General features: G+C 40.5%; 1 protein-coding gene across 2 annotated transcripts in view; it reads left to right on the forward strand.

Annotated features, from left to right (window-relative positions):
• LOC122670556 (ATP-dependent DNA helicase SRS2-like protein At4g25120) overlaps nucleotides 1-19,195 on the forward strand; it is a 56,563-nt gene extending 37,368 nt beyond the window's left edge. For both annotated transcript variants that reach the window (XM_043867490.1, XM_043867499.1), the window contains 5 exons: nucleotides 12,355-12,405; nucleotides 12,774-12,836; nucleotides 13,042-13,101; nucleotides 14,098-14,160; nucleotides 18,884-19,195. In XM_043867490.1, coding sequence (XP_043723425.1) covers nucleotides 12,355-12,405; nucleotides 12,774-12,836; nucleotides 13,042-13,101; nucleotides 14,098-14,160; nucleotides 18,884-18,973 — 327 coding nt within the window. In that variant the 3' untranslated portion in view covers nucleotides 18,974-19,195. The remainder of the gene's footprint in view (nucleotides 1-12,354; nucleotides 12,406-12,773; nucleotides 12,837-13,041; nucleotides 13,102-14,097; nucleotides 14,161-18,883) is intronic.
• The last annotated feature ends 3,865 nt before the right edge of the window (nucleotides 19,196-23,060 follow it).

Below are 23,060 nucleotides of genomic sequence, written 5' to 3' on the forward strand. Positions count from 1 at the left end.
CTCCTCCGGCTTTCAACAAATCAACTGAACAATAATAAGATTGAAAGAAAAAGACCCAGAATGAAAGAAGTAAAAGCATTAGTAGTACCTGAAATCTTAGATTCCAGCAATACCCAGAGAAGGGTATCTTCCAACCTCTTAGAATTTAATGGTGCGTGGCTCTATTCCTAACTTTCATTTTACATAGACAGCCAAGAGGTTAACTACGTATCATAATGAATTGCAAAGGATACTCATGAGGTGAAATCTCAAGATTTCGATTTTTAGTGTAAAATGATGAATCATAAGATTTGGTGAATTTCAGGATGTAAATCCGTTTTTCCAATCAAACGGTTAAAAAAATTGAGATTCATGCATCCACAGATGTAACACCCACAGATTTATGCAACCAAACGCGGTGTTAGGGACTTGCATAAACTGGCTGACAACACCCACTGCAAAGGAAATGTCAGGACAAATTTTTTTTTTAACCGGAACATTACCTGGGACCCGGGCCAGCCCCTAGAATTTTATTGATAATCAGAAATAATAAAGAATATAAGGGGGGGACATACCACCTTACCCCAACCCAATGAGCAACCACACTCAGGACCTCACTGCAACTCCTTACCTCTACAAGGGGAAAACCTCACAAGTGCTATTTTCTGAGAATCGGCAGACCACCCTTGTCCTCTCGAAGAATACCCTGAAGTATCCCGGAAGGGAGAAAACCTTAATGGAAGATGTTCGACGACCCAGAGTCGCACGCACGGTTAGCCAAACAATCAGCCGCCCTGTTGCTTTCACGAAACGCAAAGGTCACGAAAGCCTAGGTAGAAGAAACCAAATTCAGCACCTCTCGGAACCAGTACCAACCCTTCCACAAGGCACACCTCTTTTGGTTAGCCATTATGACTGTGGACTTGGAGTCCGAATTAACCACCATGTCAAAAATGCCTAAGTCCTAGCAAAGAGCCACCCATCCCTCAATGCTCTTAGTTCAGCTATTGAATTAGTGCAGGCACCATAAAAATTTGAAAAGGCTGCCAGGACTACACCATTCGAGTTCCTGATGACCCCTCCACCACCTCCAAGGCCCGGATTTCCCCAACAAGCACCATCCACATTAAGCTTAACCAAACCGAAGGGAGGACACCAATAGACTGGTAAGGGCCGCGTTAGCCTAGGTGTTGGGGCCAAGAGCCCAAAACATTGTAGAATTAAGGTGTCCCTAACCGACCCCAAGCGGCCAACCTTGGAGGGTAGTTGAACCTCCTTCACCCAGACTTTAATACACTCAACTATTGAGCCAATAGTGCGGCACCTTTCCCCATGCCTTCTAGAGTTTCTCTCCTTCCAGAGCTCCCAAACGATCAACGAAGGCAAGATTCCTGTGATATAAGTGTTAAGATTATCGTATTTAGGTGCTTGGGGTTATTTATGTCTTTTGTGGTTCCTTTTAGTTAGTTCTAATTAGTTTTATGTCTCAAGGGTATTTTGGGGTTTTCTATTGTAACTCATTAATGTTTTGTTATAAATAAACATCTCTCTCACGATTTAGTAATTCAACTAAATCGTGAGAAGTCTTCTTTTCTCTCTCGGTTTTACTCTCTCTTCTTTTCTTCTTCTTCTTCTTCTTCTTTGCTTTCTTCTTCTAGTTGTCTTGCTACAGATTAGGTTTTAGATTTAGTTCTGCTACATGGTATCAGAGCATTGAATTCTGATCCACGAGATTCTCCTCTGCTGCTCTTGTTTTGAAGGGTTTTCACCTCCTTGTTTATATCGTGGTCTACGAGCAACCATATCTGCTTATATTGATCTGAACTCTAGTCATATATTCATGAAGGACTAGAATTCTCTCGCATATCTGCTGTGCTTGTGTGTGTCCCTTTGTTGTTCAAGCCCTTCAAGATTGGTTCCTTGCTTGCTCTAAAACCCCGACAATCGATATTCCAAAATTCTGAGGAAATCGATTTGTTTGTTTTTCTGGGATCTGTTCTTCATCCTTGCTGCTGGATTTACAGTGATTATACATCATTGGTGCTGGTTATTATCGAAGATTATACTTCTGTATTGGGTTGTTCTGCCCTACTCTTCAAGGCTATCGATTTTACCCTGATCAGGGTTTTTTTGTTTCTTTTCTCTTGGGCTGTTATCGCATTGGTGTTTGCATCTATTAATTTCCCTAATGGCTGATACTAAGTCTTCTACCGACAACTTTAACATTCAGATTACCAGTGTGAAGCTGAATGGTGCTTCTAATTATCTACTTTGGTCTCAAGCCTTTGAGGTCTATATCACTGCTCGCCGGAAGATGAAATACCTTTCCATGGACCCTCTGCCATCCACTGATGACAAATATGATGATTGGAAGGCTGAGAATGCAACCCTTCTTTGCTGGCTTTGGAATAGCATGGAACCCTCCATTGCTTCTAATGTTATGTTCCATAAAACTGCCAAGGGTGTTTGGGAAGAACTCAAGAAAAGCTACTCTCAAGATATAAATCTGTCCCGAATTTATGATCTCTATGAGAAATTCTTCTCTTTTAAACAAGATGGAAAATCCCTTGGTGAGTATTACAATTCATTGAAGGGGATGTGGGAAGAACTTAATGTATACCAGCCTATCTCTACTGATGCTGCTGTAATTAAGTCCCAACGATCTGAATTTTTGGTTGCCAAATTTCTCTCTGGGTTAGATTCTGATCTTCAATCCGTCAAAAGTCAATTGTTGACTGGAGAGAAGATCCCCTCTATGAATGAAGCATATTGTCGGCTCCAGAGAGTTGTATCCCCTTCAGTGGTGAAGTCTGATTCAGCTCCTACCAACAAAGATAATTCTGCCCTGTTCACTTTTACTAGAGGGCGTGGCCGTGGTGGTGGTGGTACCTCTTCCCGCGGTCGTGGTTCTACTTTTGGGCGTGGTCGTGGAGCTGGTTCTGGAGGTCGTGGGAATATGTCTAACACTGCTGGTTCTGGTTCTGTTGATGCTAGTTCTCGATGATGCACTCATTGTAATCGGTCTAATCATACTATTGATAAGTGTTGGCTCAAACATGGCCAACCACAGTGGGCCCGTGAGCAATTTGCAAACTCTGCTGTATCTGATGGCGGGGCTGATTCTGTGCACTCTTTCGACACTGCCCCGGGATCCTCTACTGATGGTGGTAATTCTTCTAATGATCTAGTCTCTCAACTCTTACAACGAGTCCAGCAACTTGAGGCTTCTTCTTCTACATCTACTGCTGTCCTTGCCCACTCAGGTACTACTGCTTGCTTCGCGTCCTCATTCTCTCCGTGGGTCATTGACTCCGGAGCATCTTCTCACATGACCGGTAAGGCTAATTTGTTTTCATCTTACACACAGCCTTCTATGTCATCTCGAATTTCTATTGCAGATGGATCCTCTATACCAGTCACTGGTCATGGGAAATTTTCCTTGTCTTCTGACATATCTTTAACTAATGTTCTCCATGTTCCCAAGCTTCCTCTTAACCTTTTGTCTGTTAGTCAATTAACTAAAACTTTGAATTGTTCTATAACCTTTCACCCTTCTTATTGTGTCTTTCAGGATCTTGCAACAAAGACGAAGATTGGTGGCGGGTATGAGGAGGAGGCCTATATTACTTTGATTTGGGGACTACATCCTGCAGCGGTTGCTACTTCTCCTGGCATATCTCCTTTACATTGGCACTATCGGCTAGGACATCCTTCTCTATCTAAGCCACGACACCTTGTTCCCGATTGCAAGTCTGTCTCCCGTATCGAGTGTGAAGCTTTTGAGCTTGGCAAGCATCATCGTACTGTTTTTCCTTTGAGTCTAGAGTCTAGGAGTACTTCTTTATTTCAGTTGGTTCATTCGGATATTTGGGGTCTTTATAGGGTCAAAAGTCGGTTAGGGTTTTCTTATTTTGTTAGTTTTATTGATGATCATTCTCGGATGACATGGCTGTACCTCTTGAAGGATCGATCTGAATTTGTTTCTGTCTTCAAACAGTTTTATAATGAAATTCGAGTTCAATTTGGTGTTCCTTTAAAAACTTTGCGTACTGACAATGCCCTTGAATTAATTCAGTGTAAGGTCTCTCAGTTTTGTTCTGATAATGGCATTCTTCACCAAACTTCTTGCTCTTATACACCCCAACAAAATGGTGTGGCCGAATGCAAGAATCGCCATTTGTTAGATGTCGCTCGTTCTTTGATGTTTCATATGCATGTTCCCAAACTCTATTGGGCTGATGCAGTGTTGACAGCTTGTTTTCTAATTAATCGTATGCCTTCATCTGTTCTAAATAATCAAATTCCTTTCAAAGTATTGTTTCCTGATTGGGCTGTTTTCTCTCTTTCTCCTCGTGTTTTTGGGTGTTAGTGTTTTGTTCATGTACTTCGCCCCGGGCTTGATAAGTTATCTCCTCGGGCTGTTAAGTGTTTATTTCTTGGATATTCTCGTACCCAGAAGGGGTATCGATGTTTTGACCCTGTTACTCGCCAACAGTTTATTTCTGTTGACGTTACCTTTTTCGAGAGTTCCCCTTATTTTGCTGGTTCCTCTGTTGATGTTCATCTTGATGAAGTTGGTCGGGTTGTTGCCCCGGCTCCTCTTCCTCCTCTTCCTCTGCCGATAGCTGCCCGCTGTGCAGGTTTATGTGCGTCGTCACCAACAAGAGCCGCTCCCACTTCAACCTATTACGGCCCCACCTTTACCGCCTGACTGATTCTTTGCTGCAGATCCTCCTGTTGATGTTGATGATCTCCCTATTGCTCGAGAGAAAAGGTACTCGTACTTGCACTACCCGTCCTCTTTATCCTCTGGCAAATTATGTGTCTGTTTCTCATCTTCCCTCTCATTATCGTGCTTTTGCTACTGCATTACATTCTACTTTTATTCCCTCTTCTTATACCCTTACTATGTCTCACCCTGAGTGGAAAAATGCTATGGATGTGGAGATGGAGGCTCTCATCTCTCGTAAGACTTGGTCTTTGGTTGATCTCCCACCTGGTAAGGATCTTGTTAAGTGTCGTTGGGTGTACACAGTGAAGTACAATCCCGAGGGTACTGTGGAGCGGCACAAGGCCCGTTTGGTTGCCAAGGGGTTTACCCAGACCTATGGGGTCGATTACTTTGAGACTTTCTCTCCTGTTGCACGGCTGAATTCAGTTCGTATCTTGCTTTCTTTGGCTGTTAACCTTGACTGGCCCCTTTTCCAGATGGATGTGAAGAATGCTTTCTTATATGGTGACCTGCAGGAGGAGGTGTGTATGGAGCAACCTCCTGGGTATGTTGCTCAGGGGGAGGATAGTGTCCGAGTTTGTCGCCTTCATAAGGCAATTTATGGACTGAAACAGTCTCCCCGTGCCTGGTTTGATAAATTTAGCAGTGTTGTTGCTAGTTATGGATTTTCTCAGTGCTACTCTGATCACTCTATCTTTGTTAGACGACAGGGGTCTAATGTGGTCATCTTAGCAGTATATGTTGATGATATTATTATCACTGGTAATGATGCTTCTGGGATTGCACAGGTGAAGACATATCTACTTGACAATTTTCAGATTAAGGATTTGGGTAACCTCCGGTATTTTCTTGGCATTGAGGTTGTTCGCAGTTCTCGCGGTCTAAGCTTGTCCCAAAGGAAGTATATTCTTGATTTACTTAATGAGACAGGTATGACGGGTTGTAAACCTATTGATACTCCTATGGATCCTCATGTCAAGTTTGGTGCTTCTGATGACACAGCCTTTAGTGATCCACACCAATATCGACGCCTGGTCGGTAGACTTATCTATCTTACAGTTACTCGTCTTGATATCTCTTTTGCTGTGGGTGTTATCAGTCAGTTCATGCAAACACCTAAGCAAGTTCATTGGGAGGCTGCGTGTCATATTTTACGCTACCTTAAGGGTGCTCCTGGCAAGGGGCTTGTCTATTGCCTTCATGGACACACTAGCATTGTTGGATTTTCTTATGCCGATTGAGCTGGTTCTGATGGTGATCGTAGATCTACTACTGGTTATTGTACTTTCTTTGGTGGTAACTTAGTTACTTGGAAGAGCAAGAAAGGACTCACATTGCTCGTTCAGTCAGAGAGGCGATCGAGCTATGGCTCACACACGATTGCTGAATTGATGTGGGTTCGTTCCTTTACTCATGAGCTTGGTTATTTAGTGACCAGCCCATGGAGATGTCTTTGTGATAACCAGGCTGCTATCTATATTGCCAACAACCCGGTGTTTCATGAACGAACCAAGCACATTGAAGTTGACTGTCATTTTGTTCGCGATGCTGTTCTAAAGAAGTTGATTACTACTCCTTTTGTTTGGTCCCAGTTTCAGCTTGGAGATATGTTTACCAAAGCTTTGTTTCGACCACAGTTTACAAGTGGCTGTTCCAAGCTGGATCTTGGTGATGTCTACGCTTCAGCTTGAGGGGGAGTGTTAAGATTATCGTATTTAGGTGCTTGGGGTTATTTATGTCTTTTGTGGTTCCTTTTAGTTAGTTCTAATTAGTTTTATGTCTCAAGGGTATTTTGAGGTTTTCTATTGTAACTCATTAATGTTTTGTTATAAATAAACATCTCTCTCACGATTTAGTAATTCAACTAAATCGTGAGAAGTCTTCTTTTCTCTCTCGGTTTTACTCTTTCTTCTTTTCTTCTTCTTCTTCTTCTTCTTCTAGTTGTCTTGCTACAGATTAGGTTTTAGATTCAGTTCTGCTACAATAAGCATTAAGGCTTTTACCACTTGTTGACCCCTGCCAAAGAGCTATTTTGCCTCTGACATCCTGAGAGGGCACGGTAGCGATGTCAAAAATACGAGAGAAGTAGCCCTACACCTTGGAAGCCGTACCTCCCGTCACCAGACAGTGATCAGTTGTCTCCCTCCGAGGACTCCCGCAACAGCTGCATTTCAAGGCCAGGGGAACTCCCAACAAGATCAAAGAATCATCTATGGGAATCCTTCCATTAAGGAGCTGCCAAGAAAAAAATGCTACCTTCAAGGGAACTGATTGGTTCCATAACTACTTCGCATAGGGGACTACAGGTGAAGCACTCCTTACTTTGTTCCAAGCCGACCTAGTTGTGAAACAACCATCGCTAGCGGGGGTCCATGCTAAGACATCACATCTATCAGAGAGAGCATAATTAGCATGAGTAATGCTCTCCTTGATAGCAGCTGAATCAATGTGAGCTAGAATGTCTTGCCTCCAAACTCCATCCTCCCCCAAGGCATCCTTGACCCGTAAATCCAAGTCTACCAGCAGCCCATTGTCAACCTGGTCAATCAGAGAACCAACGCCAGACCAGTCATCCAGCCAGAAGGAAATATTGCCAGCTCCAAGCAACCACCTTGACTTCTCCATTAAGAAGCCCTTAAAAGCCAGAGTACTACGCCAAGATTTTTAACCAACACTATGTGACCCTGCTAGAGCAATATGGACGTTTCTGAAGAACTTGGCCCTAAAAAAATCACTCCACAGAGAACACTCTGAAAAGACCCTCCAGAGGCCCTTAAGCCTGAGTGAAAGTCCAACATCCTCCAAACGCCTAACTCCCAGCCCCCCTTCATCAAGTGGCCTACAGATCCTCCTCCAACACACCCAGTGCCTGCGTTTTCCCCACTCCGAGCTGCCCCACCGAAAATCAGCAAAGATCTCATATAATCTTCGAATGACCGCCTTCAGAGGAACCAGTGTTGCGAGAATGTGGATGGGGATGAATGAGAGGACATGTTTCAACAGAGTAACGCATCCCCCAGATGACAACAGCCTTCCCTGCCAGCTTGCCACTCTATTTCTTATCTTTTCAACAAGACCGTCAAAGTAGCAAATCTTCAGCCTTCCCGAGTGGAGTGGTGCCCTTAAATAGGTAATTGGGAGTGACTTTCTACAAAAACCAGTCACCATCCCTACCATTTGGGCTCTCGCCAAAGAGACCTTGTCTCCCAACACAAAGCAGCTTTTTTGTCTATTTACCAGCTGTCCCGAAAAACCTTCATATCTGCCAATAAACCCATAACTTGCTTGAGAGAACTCTTCAAACCCCTGGTAAAGATAATGGTGTTGTCAGCAAAAAGGGAATGCGAATCCCAGGGCAGCCCCTCGGAAGCCAGAAGTAGGACGCATGCCCCTCCACGAAAAGACTTTTGATATAAGCTTTCCAACAAGTCGTCGGTAGCAATGAGGATCCTCAAACAATTTACCCTCATTTGTGTCTGATAACTTTAGGAATTGTGACTTGTGTCAATGAGACACAATCACATGTCAATTTATAATAAATGCAATGAGAGTACAAGGATAGAAATGCCCATAGGGCAACACAACATAAAACACCTAGGACAATTCTACCCTTATATCCCATATTACAACACACCCCCCCCCTCAAGTTGGAGCATGGATTTCACACATGCCCAACTTGGATACAAGAGAACAAAAAACTTTGCTATTCAACCCCTTAATGAAGATATCAGCCAATTGGTTGCCAGACTTGACAAAGGGAATATAGATCAGTCCTTGCTCGAGTTTCTCTTTGATGAAGTGATGATCTATCTCCACATGCTTGGTGCGATCATGCTGGATAGGGTTATGGGCAATACTAATAGTAGACTAGTTGTCATAATACAATAACGTGGGCAGTGAAGTAGGAAGTGCCAAATCATTCAATAGTCCCTGAAGCCACATCAACTCACATATGTCATGGGACATGGCACGAAATTAGCCTCAACACTAGAATGAGAAACAACAGTCTGTTTCTTACTTCGTTAGGTCACCAAATTACCTCCAACCAAAGTACAATAGCCAGAAGTGGACCGACGGTCATCAGGAGAACTAGCCCAATCAGAGTCTGTAAAAGCTTCCACCCGCAAATGATCATTAGGAGAAAATAAAATCCCCTTGCCTGGAGCAGCCTTTAAATACCTGAGAATACGGATCACAGCATCCCAATGAGTGGAATAAAGATCATGCATGTACTGGTTCACCATGTTGACTGCAAATGCAATATCCGGCCTGGTATGGGAAAGGTAAATCAGCTTCGCAACCAATATCTGATATCTCCCTTTGTCTACAGGGTCACCTGTTTTATTGGAGAGACAAACGTTAGCTTCAAGAGGGGTATCGGTTGGCTTGCACCCTAACATTCCAATCTTTGATAGTAAGTACAAGGTGTATTTCCGCTGAGAGAGAAATGTTGGTAGAATGGGCAACCTCAATGCCTAGAAAATATCGTAGGGGCCCCAGATCTTTTATCTCAAATTCCTTCCCAAGAAGTAGTTTCAAGCTTTCAATTTCTTTCATATCGCTGCCCGTGACAACTATATCATCCATATAAACAATGAGGATGGCAATTTTGGTTCTTGACTTCTTGATGAAGAGGGTGTGATCATCATTACTCTGGGTATAACCAAATTTCACCATGGCACTGTGGAATCTGCCAAACCATGCTCTAGGAGACTGCTTCAAACCATAGAGAGCACGTTTTAGTTTGCATACCTTCCCATTAGTTTCCCTAGTAGCAAATCCTAGAGGAACATCTAGGTAAACTTCTTCTAACTCCCCATGAAGAAATGCATTCCTCACATCCAACTATTGCAGCTCCCTACCAAGATTGACAGCACATGATAGGATTACCCGGATGGTGTTCCTCTTTGCAACCAGGGCAAAGGTCTCCTGATAGTCAAGACCATACGTTTGGGTAAATCCCCTAGCAACCAATCTGGCTTTGTATCTTTCCACTGTACCATCAGAATTTTGTTTGACAGTGAAAACCGACTTGCAACTGACTTTTTTTCCTGGGGAGGAAGTGGAACTAAATCCCAAGTGCCATTTTGTGTAAGGGCATGCATTTCCTCCATAATAGCTGCCTTCCATTTGGATCTTGAAGAGCCTCCTGCCAGTTCTTAGGAATAGAAACAGAGGACAAGGAAGTCACAAATGAACGATATACAGGTGAAAGAGACTATAGAAGAAGGGGATACAATTGTAAGGGCAGCAGGACGATTGCAGGGAGTTTGGTTCCAAAACTTTGAGCGACATAATTAATGGCAACAATCGGAAACTTCAGAATATCCTATTTGCAATGCTTCAGCAAGAAGATGAATCAAAAGCTAAAAGGTCCTTTACTGTACTCTGTGATCTTCATCGGAGAAAGGTCTGGTTTGACGATAGAGGGAAGTACCAAGTCCGAACTGCTGTGAAGCAGAATAAGAAAGGAGGTTTGAGCAATCGACAAGAGGAGCACACAAGGCAATACCTCTTGCTGCAAAGAGGCCAAGGTCACACGAACCCGGGAAGTGAAAAAGAAACTACAACGCCACGCTGGTAAACAGTTCCAGGGGAAGAAAGCCTGGAAGTGAGTTTCAACTTAGTTTTCCTGTGGGGTCACAGGAACAATTTTTCCTAGTGATACGATTGAAGACGGCGAGTTGCACAATAGTTGACATCCCAATCTGATACACATGTATATTCATATTTTATGAGTAAACATCTAGTAGACCCCCTGAGGTTTGTTCACCTATCTTGTAGCCCCCCCCCCCCCATTTATTAAAACCTTACTTATAGACCCATAAACCTCACGGTGTTAGTTAGGTGTTAATTTAACAATGTAAAAGACCAAAATAGCCTTTGTACATCTTTTATAAAGTATCCAAAATAAAAATTACATATGTACCCTTATTGCTCAGCCTCTTCACGAGCAGTGGCCATGGAAGGTTGAGGAGGGACGTAATGCATCACCTCGGGGACATAAGTCTCCTCACCGAGGCCGGAATGCTCAAGGATTTTGCGCTAGAGGAAGAGATTTTCAAGACCTGCTTTTGTTTTGCTTCTCCCTCCGCATGGTCAATCTCTCTCTCTCTCTCACTCATCTCTTTTTGACCACCAGAAAACCCTAAAAAAGCTAAAGAGCAGCGAGCAGGTTTCACAACCACACAACCTTGGTTTCCTTCTAAAGCCCACTCAAGCTTTTTTTTTTTTTTGGGTGTTGATGATAAAGCTTTCTCCCAATTTTCAAATAATCCTAAAAAAAGTTGGATTTTGAACAATTCCATTCCAACCCCATTGAAAATTTGTAGTTAAAAACGTTATCTAAGAAGAAAGTATCCCATTTTCACCATCTCTGCCTCTCTCTGTGACTGTAAGTGTGAAACTTGACAGACTTCACCCCAAAGCAATGGCAAAGCCAAAATTAACGCAAATCCCATTAACATCTCAGCGGCAGCTGTGTGTTTGGTGGAATAAGAAGATTAAGAAAGAAGACAGAATTTTTTAAATCAAAACCAGTTAATGAGGAAATCTAAAGTAAAATAAAGGAAAGAAACCAAAATCTTAGCCAAAGCAAACTCAGAGACGATTCGATTTGAAAATTAGAGAAAAAACAGTAAAAATCTAGAGATTGATTGTGAAAAAAAGAGAGATGTGAAGGAACGGAGGAGACTTCACTGCGATGTCATCTCGTAACACGAATGATCTCAGCGTTCCTGCAAGAGAGATTAAAGAGTGAGATTTCCTGGTTCTTCCTCACGGCAATGGCGGCAATGGCTGCCTTCACGCGACAATGGCTACCATAGCAGAGGATGAAGAAGAGGAAAGAAGAGTATGGCTACTCAAACAGGATTTAGGAGATAAGGGTATTTTGGCCATTTACTAATTTATGGCCTGCTGACATCATCACTTAACATGTCTCTAACGGAATGGGTATTCTGTCAGTCCCAAGGGTCTGTAAGTAAGGTTTTAATAAATGGTAGGGGGGGGGGGGGGGCTACAAGATAGGTGAACAAACCTCAGGGTGTACAAGATGTTTACTCTATTTTTATTTGCACCTTTCTGCTTCTTTGTTCTTCAGAAATTTTCCAAATGAGCATCTTTCATGGGACGGTCTACAAAATGAAGAAGAAGAATTGGATCTAAAAAAATAAAGGGACAGTAAAGAAGAAGAAGAAGAAGACTTGTATTTAAAACTAAGGTTAAGAAGAGTTTTGGGTAGTAAGTACTGATGGGCTTTTGTTGTACTGATAAACTTTTTCAAACTCAACGGCAATTGATTACATCATCAGCAAGAAGATGGGTGATGGGAGAATTTCTTCACCCATCTATTGTGAAAATTATTTACACATAGGTAGTTACCAAACTCATTTTTCATTCTACAATCTATTGTGTTTAGTAGTTACCAAACAGTTTTTCATTTTTGATCAAAATGGCTTTTAGTAATGATTTTTTTTAAATAGGCCAAAATGAAAATGAAAAGTGATACCAAAGAGGCCCTTATATACCATTTGTTATTTTTCCATCTTTCCAAGCACATTTTTCTCAATCACAGCACTATAACACATCCAGTGCAATGTGTAGATATTCTGACTGGTTTTACATGTGGTTTTCCTAAACAGGTTGGATTTGTAATTGATGAACGGCTAAGAATCAAAACATGCAAAAGCAAGGTCATGCAGCTTACCATTGTACTCCAAAATTATCTTGTCTTTGTTTCTTTATCATGAAAGTATATTGGGCTGTAGATTTTATAAACTGTTGGTGAGAAAACTTCCTCTCAGTGTATCTCTATGCAACTCTGTGTGTGTGTGTGTGTGTGTACAGATAGATGGATAAGCAGGTACACGTAAGGATTTATTTATGAGAGCGGGAAAAAAGACCCATGAGAAGCTCAGAGAAAAAGTTAAAAATACATACAAAAATTAGCTAATGAAAGGGAAAATATCCAATTCAGACATTTGGATTACCAACGAATGATAGTCTTCTGATATTTTTGCTACTTCAGTTTCAGTTACTGAAATAGTAAATCATTCTTCAGGATGTTTTGCGTGCACTGAAGTCTTGTTTGAGGAGTGATGAAGCATTTCAATACGCTGGATATGTGAGTTAATTCCAGTCACAATACATATGATTGTACTGACTTATGATACAATGTTTATGACTGGGCATTTGAGCAACTTTTATCATACACTGGTGATAAAAATCTTATGGCTGTATCCTTGCAATTTCTTTGTACCTATAAAACTCATCCCTCTTATGAAATAAAGATGCCTTGTTATTTTACGAGCGACAGTTTCCTTTGATAGGTTTTGAGATGGGAACAAATCCCAGCTGATCAGCGTGCTCATCTGTTGAGGGAGAAGCAGGTAAGTTTTAATCTGTAGATCACCTTAGTTTTTCATCAATATTTGAAATTATTCCTTTGCAATGCTCTCTAATGGCCGAATAGTTAAATGTACCAGTAAATGCAGTACACTTTGGCAGGGCATTGCTGATCATAATAGTGAATAAAAAGTTTCATGTATTATTTTAAATAACTGTTTAGTGAAGTGTTTTGCATGTATTTTCTTTTAGAATTACAACAACAACAACAACAAACTCGGCCTTATCCCAACTTAATGGGGTCGGCTGCATGGATCCAAACACAACAAGGAAAGCTGTGTTCTAGCACCCCCCCCCCCCCAAAAAAAAGGAGAGAGAAATGTAAAATGTGGAATGCCAAAATATTTCTTTTAGAAATTTTTTTTTTAATTCTTTCTTATGTTTCATCTCTGATATTCCTCTTTTTTATGAATATATTATATATTTTAGGATTTATTATTAAAAAAATGTAATGAAGTAGAGTCCCTAGTGTATACATTGTGTCACATTTTATTTTTCTTCTCACATTCTGTGAATAGGCAGGACATTGAGGAATATCCAGAACAGGAAGAAAAAAAACCCGATGCACATTACTTGTCCTGGTTTGCAGGGTCTCTGTTGTATTCATAGTTATCAGATTCAACCTAGCCATAGATCCATTTTGGTAGCTGGGTCCAGGTTCAACCATTCAGCAGAGTCAACGTGGACATTCCAATTACATAATATGTGTTTATGCCAAATAAAATCACAAATAAATCTGTCACAGTGGCTATATGTTATTTGTTCTGTGAAACTAAAAGTATTACTAGGCTCAAATACAGATCCGGCCAGGCAAGTGGATGTGTGAATTGGCCTGGCTCCATGAAGATGCAACCATTCCAACCAGTCTGGGTCTGATAACTATGAATATACTTGTGTATTGAAGGGGGTGGGTTTGGGTAGTTTGTGTGTCATTGAGAAGAGTTTTAGACTGCTTTTATCTCTTCTTTTTTTATTTCCAGGAACATTTCCAGAAGCTGAGGATTGAGAATGCAATGGGTTCATCAGCAGCTACACCCAAACAGGTTAAGGAAGCTTAGTTTATTCGATATTTAAGTTGTGCCTTCGTCTCTTGATCTAAATTAGTGCATTATTATGGATTACTTCTGTTTGCATTACTTGATATATAGTAGTGTTGGCAGAATCGTGGGTTAGAAAGAGAGAATGAGAGAAAATAATGTGTTGTTTTCATTGATAGGTAAGCCCCTTTATTTATAATAGAGGGGAAATTACAAAGAGACTAAACTAGGCGATGTGGGACTAAAACCCACATAGCCCACTTACATTTAATAACATAAGAAGAATAAAACTACCCCAAAAAGACCAGAATACGCTCGGGGTATTCTGGATTACATATTCCAACACTCCTCCTCAAGCTGGATTATACAAATAAGCAAAGAAAGAAGATCCAGCTTGAACTAAAGAAAAAATAACTCCTAATAATGCTAACACTCCCCCTCAAGTTGGCGCATACAAAGTACTAATGCCCAACTTGAACAACAAAAGGGAAAAAACGAAGTTGTAGCAGAATCCAGCTTGACAGATGAATGCAGCTCCCAAATAAACCTTCAAAAACTTGAAAAAAATAGGTCTTCAAAATCTGGGCAAACTTGAGCAGCAAACTTTCACCAATCTTTAACAATTGTCCAATGATGAATGTCTGACTGATAATCTTAAAGATAAGCAATCAAGCAGCAGAAAAGATTAAGCAGCGGAAAAAATCAACCCAACTGTAGAACCTCATATAGGCAGGCAACAACCAAACATCTTCAATATTTTAATACTTCAATCTTCCCCTTACGGCAAACTCAACCCAATAACAAAGTAGATACCCATTGGCAATGGTGAAAACTTTGATCTTCTATGTTTTGCACCAAGTGTTCCTGCAAGTTCTGCTTCTACAATGTCTGCAGGTGTACTGTACATAATCCCCCCCTCACGTGTAGTACACGTGGACATAACAGAGATGATGTAAGAGATAGGGCAAAAACATAATATTCCAGAATTTTCCAAGAGGTGCTAAGGATAATGGAAAAGGAAGAAATGGTAAATTAGAGAATACCATGAACTTCCAAAGGGGTTATGGGTATATGCCAAAGGTATGTTTTGGGAGGTGGTGAAGTGAAAAGAGCAATGGGATAATGAACCATGGACAAAAACAATGCAACACTGTAATCTGCAACCTTTTTCAATCAATCAAACCAATTCCAAAACACCAATCTCCAATGATCATATCTGAATTATAAAAAAACAGGTCTGATTTTTAGGAGAAGGCATCATTCTTCAAAAACTTGATCGATCTTCACACAAGGAAGAATCAGTGTGCAAAATTCCAAACTATAAACTCCCACATGCTAAATAGAATTGACGAATATATCTGGACAGAATTGATGTAATAAGCTTCAACAAAAACTTGGATCAGATCTGAATTAGTGAATAATGCTAGGATCAAGCTCCAAAAATAAACTGGATATGAACCAATAGAAGAGCTTCACACAACTGAATAGGTTCGTAGTTGCAACCAATAACCTTGGAACACACTGTTTAATCCCAAATAAGCTGATCTCCAAGGTAGTAGATTCAAGTCTTCGACAATGAAAGAAATTCGATCTCCAATAGAAGGATACTTAGTCTCAATAATAGGGCAGCAGTAGTCCACATAAAGGCAGCAGTAACATGTCAACCAGTCATGCTTACAGAAGCCAATCAATAGAACCAGCAAGGTAGGTAGTAAAGCTCAATAGAACCAGCAAATATAACATAATCACTCAGTAGATCCAATAGGTAGTTGAAGCAGCCAGCCATATAAGAACAAGGAAAATAGATTGATAATTGGAAAAATCGAGCCATAAGAATGAACCTGAATTTTTTCCTAAAATAACTGATGAATGATGCTAAAATATGGGTTGAATACTCCTCTGATATGTATAAGACTCTCCTCAAAATATGAGCTTGATAGGAAAACCCTAACCCTAAAATCGATTGTTGTCAGGGTTTTAGAAAACCCTGAAATTGAGATCGATTTAGGGAAAGGGGGTTGTAATTGCTGATGTAGACATGTAATAAATGTTGACCAAGGCTGCTAGAATGGAACCTCCAAGGTGAACAATCAATCTCCAGTAAGAGTGAGACTTGATCTTCAAAGGGGAGAGACTCCAAAAAATCACAGAAGTAGAGCAGGGCAGCATTACAGCACTACATCAGCATAAAGGACCTTCTTCAAGCCTTGAACTGATGAAGGAGAGTTCTCTTTTAATGTTAGAACCACCTCCAAAGTGCTCGAACAGCAGCAAACATCCCTAGCCCAAATCGATTTTTATTAGGGTTTTGGAAAACCCTAAAAAGAAGAGATCGATTGGGGTAGGGGTCTTCAAAAAACTTGGATAGGTGCAATATTAAGGTCAATTGGTCCTTGAAGTGGGAGTAATCAGCCCTCCAAAAATTAGCAAAAACTGAAACCTAAAAGTCAGGGTTTTTGGCAGGTAACCAAATTAGCAGGGTAAAGAATTTTTGCTGTAGAAACAAATCCAGCCATCAGAAAGGGTCCAAACTTAGGTCGAGTAGGGCTTGTAGTAATAGGGAATCACCCCCAAAAGATCAGCTGGATCTGAAAAAGGAAACACCAAAATCGATTGGAGTCAGGGTTTTGAAAAACCCTGATAAGTTGAGATCGATTAGGGTATGGTGGCTGTAATTAATTAAAGCTTGGAGAAAAAGGAAATAAGGAATGAGGATAATGGAATAGGATAGAAAGGGGCTGGAGAAGGGTGCATAGGGAGCTCCAATGGTGGAAGGTCAGCCTTCAATAGTAATAGGAAGTCGATCTCCAAAAAATTCTGGAAAACCCCAAATCGCAAAGATGATTCCAGCAGTATTTTACTATAAAAAAGTAAATAGAATGGAGGAGGGCAGCAACTAAATCATTGGTCAGGGATTTTACCTCATTAGTGCTGCCCCCTTACAAGGAGAAGAAGAAGAAAACCAGAGAAAGAGAAGCCGAGAGAGAGAGAGAGAGAGAGAAGAAGGAGAGGTCGATTGGAGAGATGGAGTAGGGTTTTTCCTCTTTTTCTAACCGAGATCAGACCAGCTTTGATACCATGTTGGCAGAATCGTGGGTTAGAAAGAGAGAATGAGAGAAAATAATGTGTTGTTTTCATTGATAGGTAAGCCCCTCTATTTATAATAGAGGGAAAATTACAAAGAGACTAAACTAGGCGATGTGGGACTAAAATCCACATAGCCCACTTACACTTAATAACATAAGAAGAATAAAACTACCCCAAAAAGACCAGAATACCCCCACGGTATTCTGGATTACATATTCCAACAAGTAGGGTTTGAAGCACTTTTATTTTACTCATAAATTCCCTGGATGAATATTCACGATTAGAGATCAATAGAAGATTAAACATGCAAATGAATAGATGATTAAACATGCATCATTATGTTATAGATGAAGACATGATTGTGTATAAATGCTCACTCATTACTTCATCTTTTTTTGTTTTTTCTGTGTGGGTCTGTGTGTGCAAAGCCCCCTCAAGAGGGGGAAATATAATCCCTATCAACTGGTAAAAGCAGCTTTACAATATCCAAAAGGTCCTCCGGAAAAGAGGACTCCCAAAACCCATGACGGAGGGATAGAAAGGGCCCACTTTGAAATAGCGTGGGCCAGCCCATTCTCTGACCTGCCAACATGCACAAAACTACAAAAAACAAAGGCCCACTTCAGTTTGCTTTACTTGACTTAGAAGCAGTTTATGAAGTATTTATTTCATCTCATATATGCCGTAGTGCATCACTGAAGTACTGAAAGCATATCTTCAGATTCGTACAATTACAGTTCATTCGTGCCTCAAAGTTGGTCCAAATAGAACTGTCTTCATAATTATAGAATAATCTCAAGTAGTTTCTGCGGTTAATTAGAGGAAGAAAGTATGAGCATTGCAAATTTGAGTTACAATTTTAGTCCTCTGCAGGAAGAAATGAAAAGAACAAATAAATGTTTTGAGACCTAGACTGACCATTTGACTGGCTAACTGCCACCTCGTACTTGAAAAGGGTTGTTCAACCCTCTAGACTGTCTTCATTGTAAACTTGTTGAGTAGTCAACTTATTCCTTTGAACCACTGAACCAGCCGGTCAAGTCACTGAGTTGTTTCCAGGACCAACTTATATTCTATATGTAGTGTAATAAATGTCAATTTTTTATTTGGAAGAGGGTTGAACCCATCCTTTAGAGAATAACAAAATAATATACCTTATTATCTCGACCATAAATCTTGATATTCTGTATTTAGCATTCCTGAAACAAAATAAATATAACCATGTTCTGAAAACCAGACCAAACCAGCAATTGAACTGGAAAACCAGAACCACTCTATTTTTCATCTCAGGTTGAAGGCCCAAACTGGAGCCCGTAAAACAGGAATTGAGTCCTTTTTCATTTCAATACCTTGTCTCATTTTAAAATCTATGTCCTGAAGCATTATATCATTTTTTTCTAATGAAATAACTCTATCATAATTTATTTCTTGTTGGTAATCACTCTAATAGATGGCACACATAGTGATCATATGCTCCTTTTTCTTCTCTCTTTTACCATCGCAATTCTTTTTGGGGGCAAAGATGACTGACTGGGCTGGTTCCACTTTACATAGTTTATTGTCTTGTTTATTGCAATGCATTTCCTTTCTATGCTCAATAGGTTTAATTGTTGGATGTTTTTTCAAACCTTTTTGGTGGCAGATTTCTTATCTTCAGAACCTGGGTTGCACTGTAGTCCCTACTTCCCGTCTCCATGCCTCTCGCTTGATTGAGCAGTACAAGTCCCTGTGATGAGAGTTGGCCTTTAGGATTTAGATTTGTAAACCCAGTTTGTAAATGTACCTTATAATGCCAAGATGATGTGGAACTATGAAAGGAAGGTGTCTTATTATTATCTCTTTTCTCATATAGAGTTAATAGTATTTATTAGGAATGAGAGCCAGTTTTCATTGTAACTAAAGTGGATTCCCTTTAAGGGTATATTTTAAAGAGAATTTTCTTTAAAATAGGTGAGACGTTCTTCTTTGCAGTTACAAGAAGCTTGATTGCATATGGTTGTCTGCTACTGAACGTTCAGATTCATTTTCAGAGGGGATTCAAGCTATTATTACCTATTTCATGGTTTCATTGGTTTAGGGTGTTTTTTAGTCCTTTACCAGTGAACTCATTTTCCTCTCACAATGGGAGGAATTGTGTGTAATGATGACTGTTGGGATGACTAATTCTGGTTATCTGATTTTTAATTTGGTATTCCATCTGTTGGGCCTGGCATCTTGTTATTTAGCTGACATGCTAGTCTTGGCTCATTGAATTACAAACTAAATTGGTTAAGTTGTAAGAATTTTTTTTTTTTTTTTTGGCTAAAGGTCAGCAAAGTATGTATTAATGAAAATGAAGATGTTACAAAAGGCTGGAAACTATCCAAAAACTATCTCAAAAACCTGGATGTTCACCTTCGGCATTGCCATCAGCAAACACCCAAGCTTGGAGAACAAAACATATTGGAAACATACTGGTTAAGTTGTAAGATTCATTCATGGGGGACTCATCTTGTGCAGTTGAATTGCTAACCAAATTGGTAAAGTGCTATTGCCATTCCCATGAACTAAAAATGCTAACCTGATAGCTGAACACCTCCTCCCCAACCCCCACCCCCCGGAAAAAAAGAAAGAAATCAAGAAACAACAAACAAGATAAAGTGATCCACAAAATTCTATTCATAATCCCTACTCATCTACATGGCTACTAAAAACAGTCTAAAATTATGGTAGTTTTTCTTTTCAAGTACATAAAATATCTAGCTTAGCTGGTTCTCTAAAATTGTGAATGTAAAACCCACAACATCCTATTCATAAGGTAAAATTTAGCCCAAATGAAATATGCCATGTGGATCATAAAGCTTTGAAAAATGGTCAAGAAGATGGCATAGTAATTAGTTTAATAGAATATGACACCAATAGGATAGGAAAAATGCAAGGATTTCAATTTCAACACAACCCCAAGGAGTAGCTCAATTGGCATCATCCTCGGATTTTTTGCGGTCTTCCGAAGGACGAAACAGAGAAATTAACCTCGGTTTCAATGGGACCCTTCGATCAAAGGAATTGAATGAAAGAGGAGGATTGGAAAGTATTGATCTGGTAGAAGCACCAGTAGCAGTAGCCATAGGGAGTGAAATCCCGACGAAGGACCTTTTAGATGTTTGGAAAACTCTTTGAAGCATTTGTGGTTGGCTTAATTGATGATGTAAAGACTGACTGAATGTCGAATGTTATCTTTTGACAAAATACTCATTTTTCTTAGTGGATTGCAGTTGACTATCAACAACCTCTATTTGAGTGGATTTTATTATAAAAGAGGACAACCTGGTTATTTTGTTATGAAATGCCTGTGTTTCAGTGGATTTAGTTGTTTCCGCGGTTGACTTAGTTGATGATGTAAAGACTAACTGAATATCAAGTGTTATCTTTTTAATAAAATGCTCTTTTTTGTTTTGTGTGGATTGCGGTTGACTATCAATTACCGCTATTTGGATAGATTTTATTGTAAAGGACAACTTAATCTATTTTACTTTGCTATGAAAATGCCTATTTTTCAGTGGATTCTGAGGTTTCTTTGCTGGCTTTAATGGATGTGTTTTACAACACACAAAAATTGTCATATTCTCTAATGTCATTTGCAGGCATCTTGCTACCTGAAGTAACATCTTCAGGTATGCCACTTCCCCTTATAGTAGTAATACTTGTACTAGATACCCTCACTGCAACATCACCCCTGCCTACACATTCACTATAAGTTCCAACTTCATCAAATGCCACTCCAATATCACTCAGTGTAGATGCTGAATTTTGTCACCCCCCCAGTGACGACGACAATCGGACGCAAAAGATTGGCAATGCTCTCTAAACTCTTTTTCTTCAGAGTAACCCGGACACCCCCTATTCCACCTTGTTTCCACCCATGGTCCCCTACATCCTCGGTACGACCCCACACGATGCCCCCGCCCGAAGCCATGTCCTGCTAGTGCCGCACGCAGTCGCAGCACCTCAAGGTAGCACCGTGCTCGGCTGTGGAGCCGCACGGCAACGACATGCCCGACTACAGCGCCGCGCCCAGCCCAAATCCGTCGCAGGGGACCCAAAATGCAATGTTTTTGCTAGACGGCATCACACATTTCACCGCGGCGGTGCCAGACGGGATTTTTTCCTATAAATAACCCCCACTTCTCATTTCAACAAGTTCCAAGTTGAGGAGAGGGGGCACCCACAGAGCTCCAATTTTTTTTTTTTCCTCTTTTTCCTAGTTTTGGGGCCCAGCCCCAATCTGATTTTGAGCCTTTGAGTCTCGTCCCTCTGTCCGGAGTTCGGGTCTCCCGGATCCACCTTCCCTAACCCGTTTCGCTCAAACCCCCGAAGTCTCCCATGGCCTAGTCACCCTGCCCGATGTCCTAATGACTAGTTTCCAAAGCTTCCCAACGCCGTTATTCTGTTCGAGGTTCTAATGCCCGATAACTTTGCGCCGTTACTTTGCCCGACATCCAAGAGCCTAGTTTTCGAAGCTTTCCGACGCCGTTGTTCTGCCCGATATCCGGGCGATTACTTTCTGAAGCCGTTACTCTGTCCGACGAAGGACAAAGCCAGTCTTTTGCCTCCACCTGAGCTGGGGGACGCGATCTGTCCCTTATAATTGCATTGGTTTAAGACATACAGGTATTTCATTCTTTCCTCGCACTTTAATTTCGTAACAATGTAGACTTTTAAATTACTCTCGTTTAGTGTACAGTAGTTAATTTAGATTAGTTTAATTTAAAGCAATTTATGCATCATTTTAGCTATACATGTGGAACTAAGACATTTATGAAGGGAGAATATTCAAAAACCAGAATCTAGTTAAAAGACCGATTTACCCGGGCGAGGTGGGTGTCTAACACCTTCCCACTCTCGTAACCTGACTACTTACCCCGAATCTCTTACCAGACCAACTGAAGTCCCGTAGTCCTTCACAGGGCTACACCAATGGGTCCTAGGCCCTAATCCTAGGTGGCGACTCCTTTTCATTTGATTGTATGACCCTCATCCCCTGATAAATCATAACCATTGAGAAGACGCATTCCTTCTCTCTCCAACGAACAAAACGCCAGGGAACTCGCGGTTCTGGGAACGGATCCTCACACTCACAGTGGCAATACTCTTGTTATAGGATCTGACATCATATGGAGTGTCAATAGTTGCCCCACTAACAACAGTATTATTGTTATCGGTCCTCATAGTAGTATTCCTCACATGGTTAGTCCTCCTATAACTAGAAGGATGAACAGTAGATGTAGTCAAAGTTCTAAAACTCGGGTTTCAACTAGGTTTCGACCAACCAAAAAACGAGTTTGTCTCGGTTTTGACCATATCTAGGTCGAAACTTAGGATTTTCTCTAGGTTAACTCGAACCTTGATTTTGAGGCCCAAAAGTTGTTTTTTTGCCCTAATTCTTATTGTGTTGTCTATTTTTGACATTTTAAACTCAATCCATGCATTAGTTTCACATAGAGAACACCAAAAATATTACTTATGGTTTTGATACAAGTTTGATACTGTATATTGTTCTTGGACGTACATGGTATCAAATAAGGTTTGACCGGAACATAACTCATTCAATATAAATGAGATTTAAGCAATCTTCGAATTGTTAAAAAGCTTTGTTTTGATAGGTTTCCAATAAGTCCAAGATTGCTTAAATCTGATTTATATTGAAGGAGTTATGAACCGATCAAACTTAATTTGGTGTGCGCGAATACTATCCAAATCGCTCTGGATGAAAATATTTTTTTAGACATCAAAACAAATGAATATTTTACCGCACTTTTGGTTTTTAGCAATGTTTTACC

This window comes from Telopea speciosissima, chromosome 1 (assembly GCF_018873765.1).
Source record: "Telopea speciosissima isolate NSW1024214 ecotype Mountain lineage chromosome 1, Tspe_v1, whole genome shotgun sequence".
Taxonomy (NCBI): domain Eukaryota; kingdom Viridiplantae; phylum Streptophyta; class Magnoliopsida; order Proteales; family Proteaceae; genus Telopea; species Telopea speciosissima.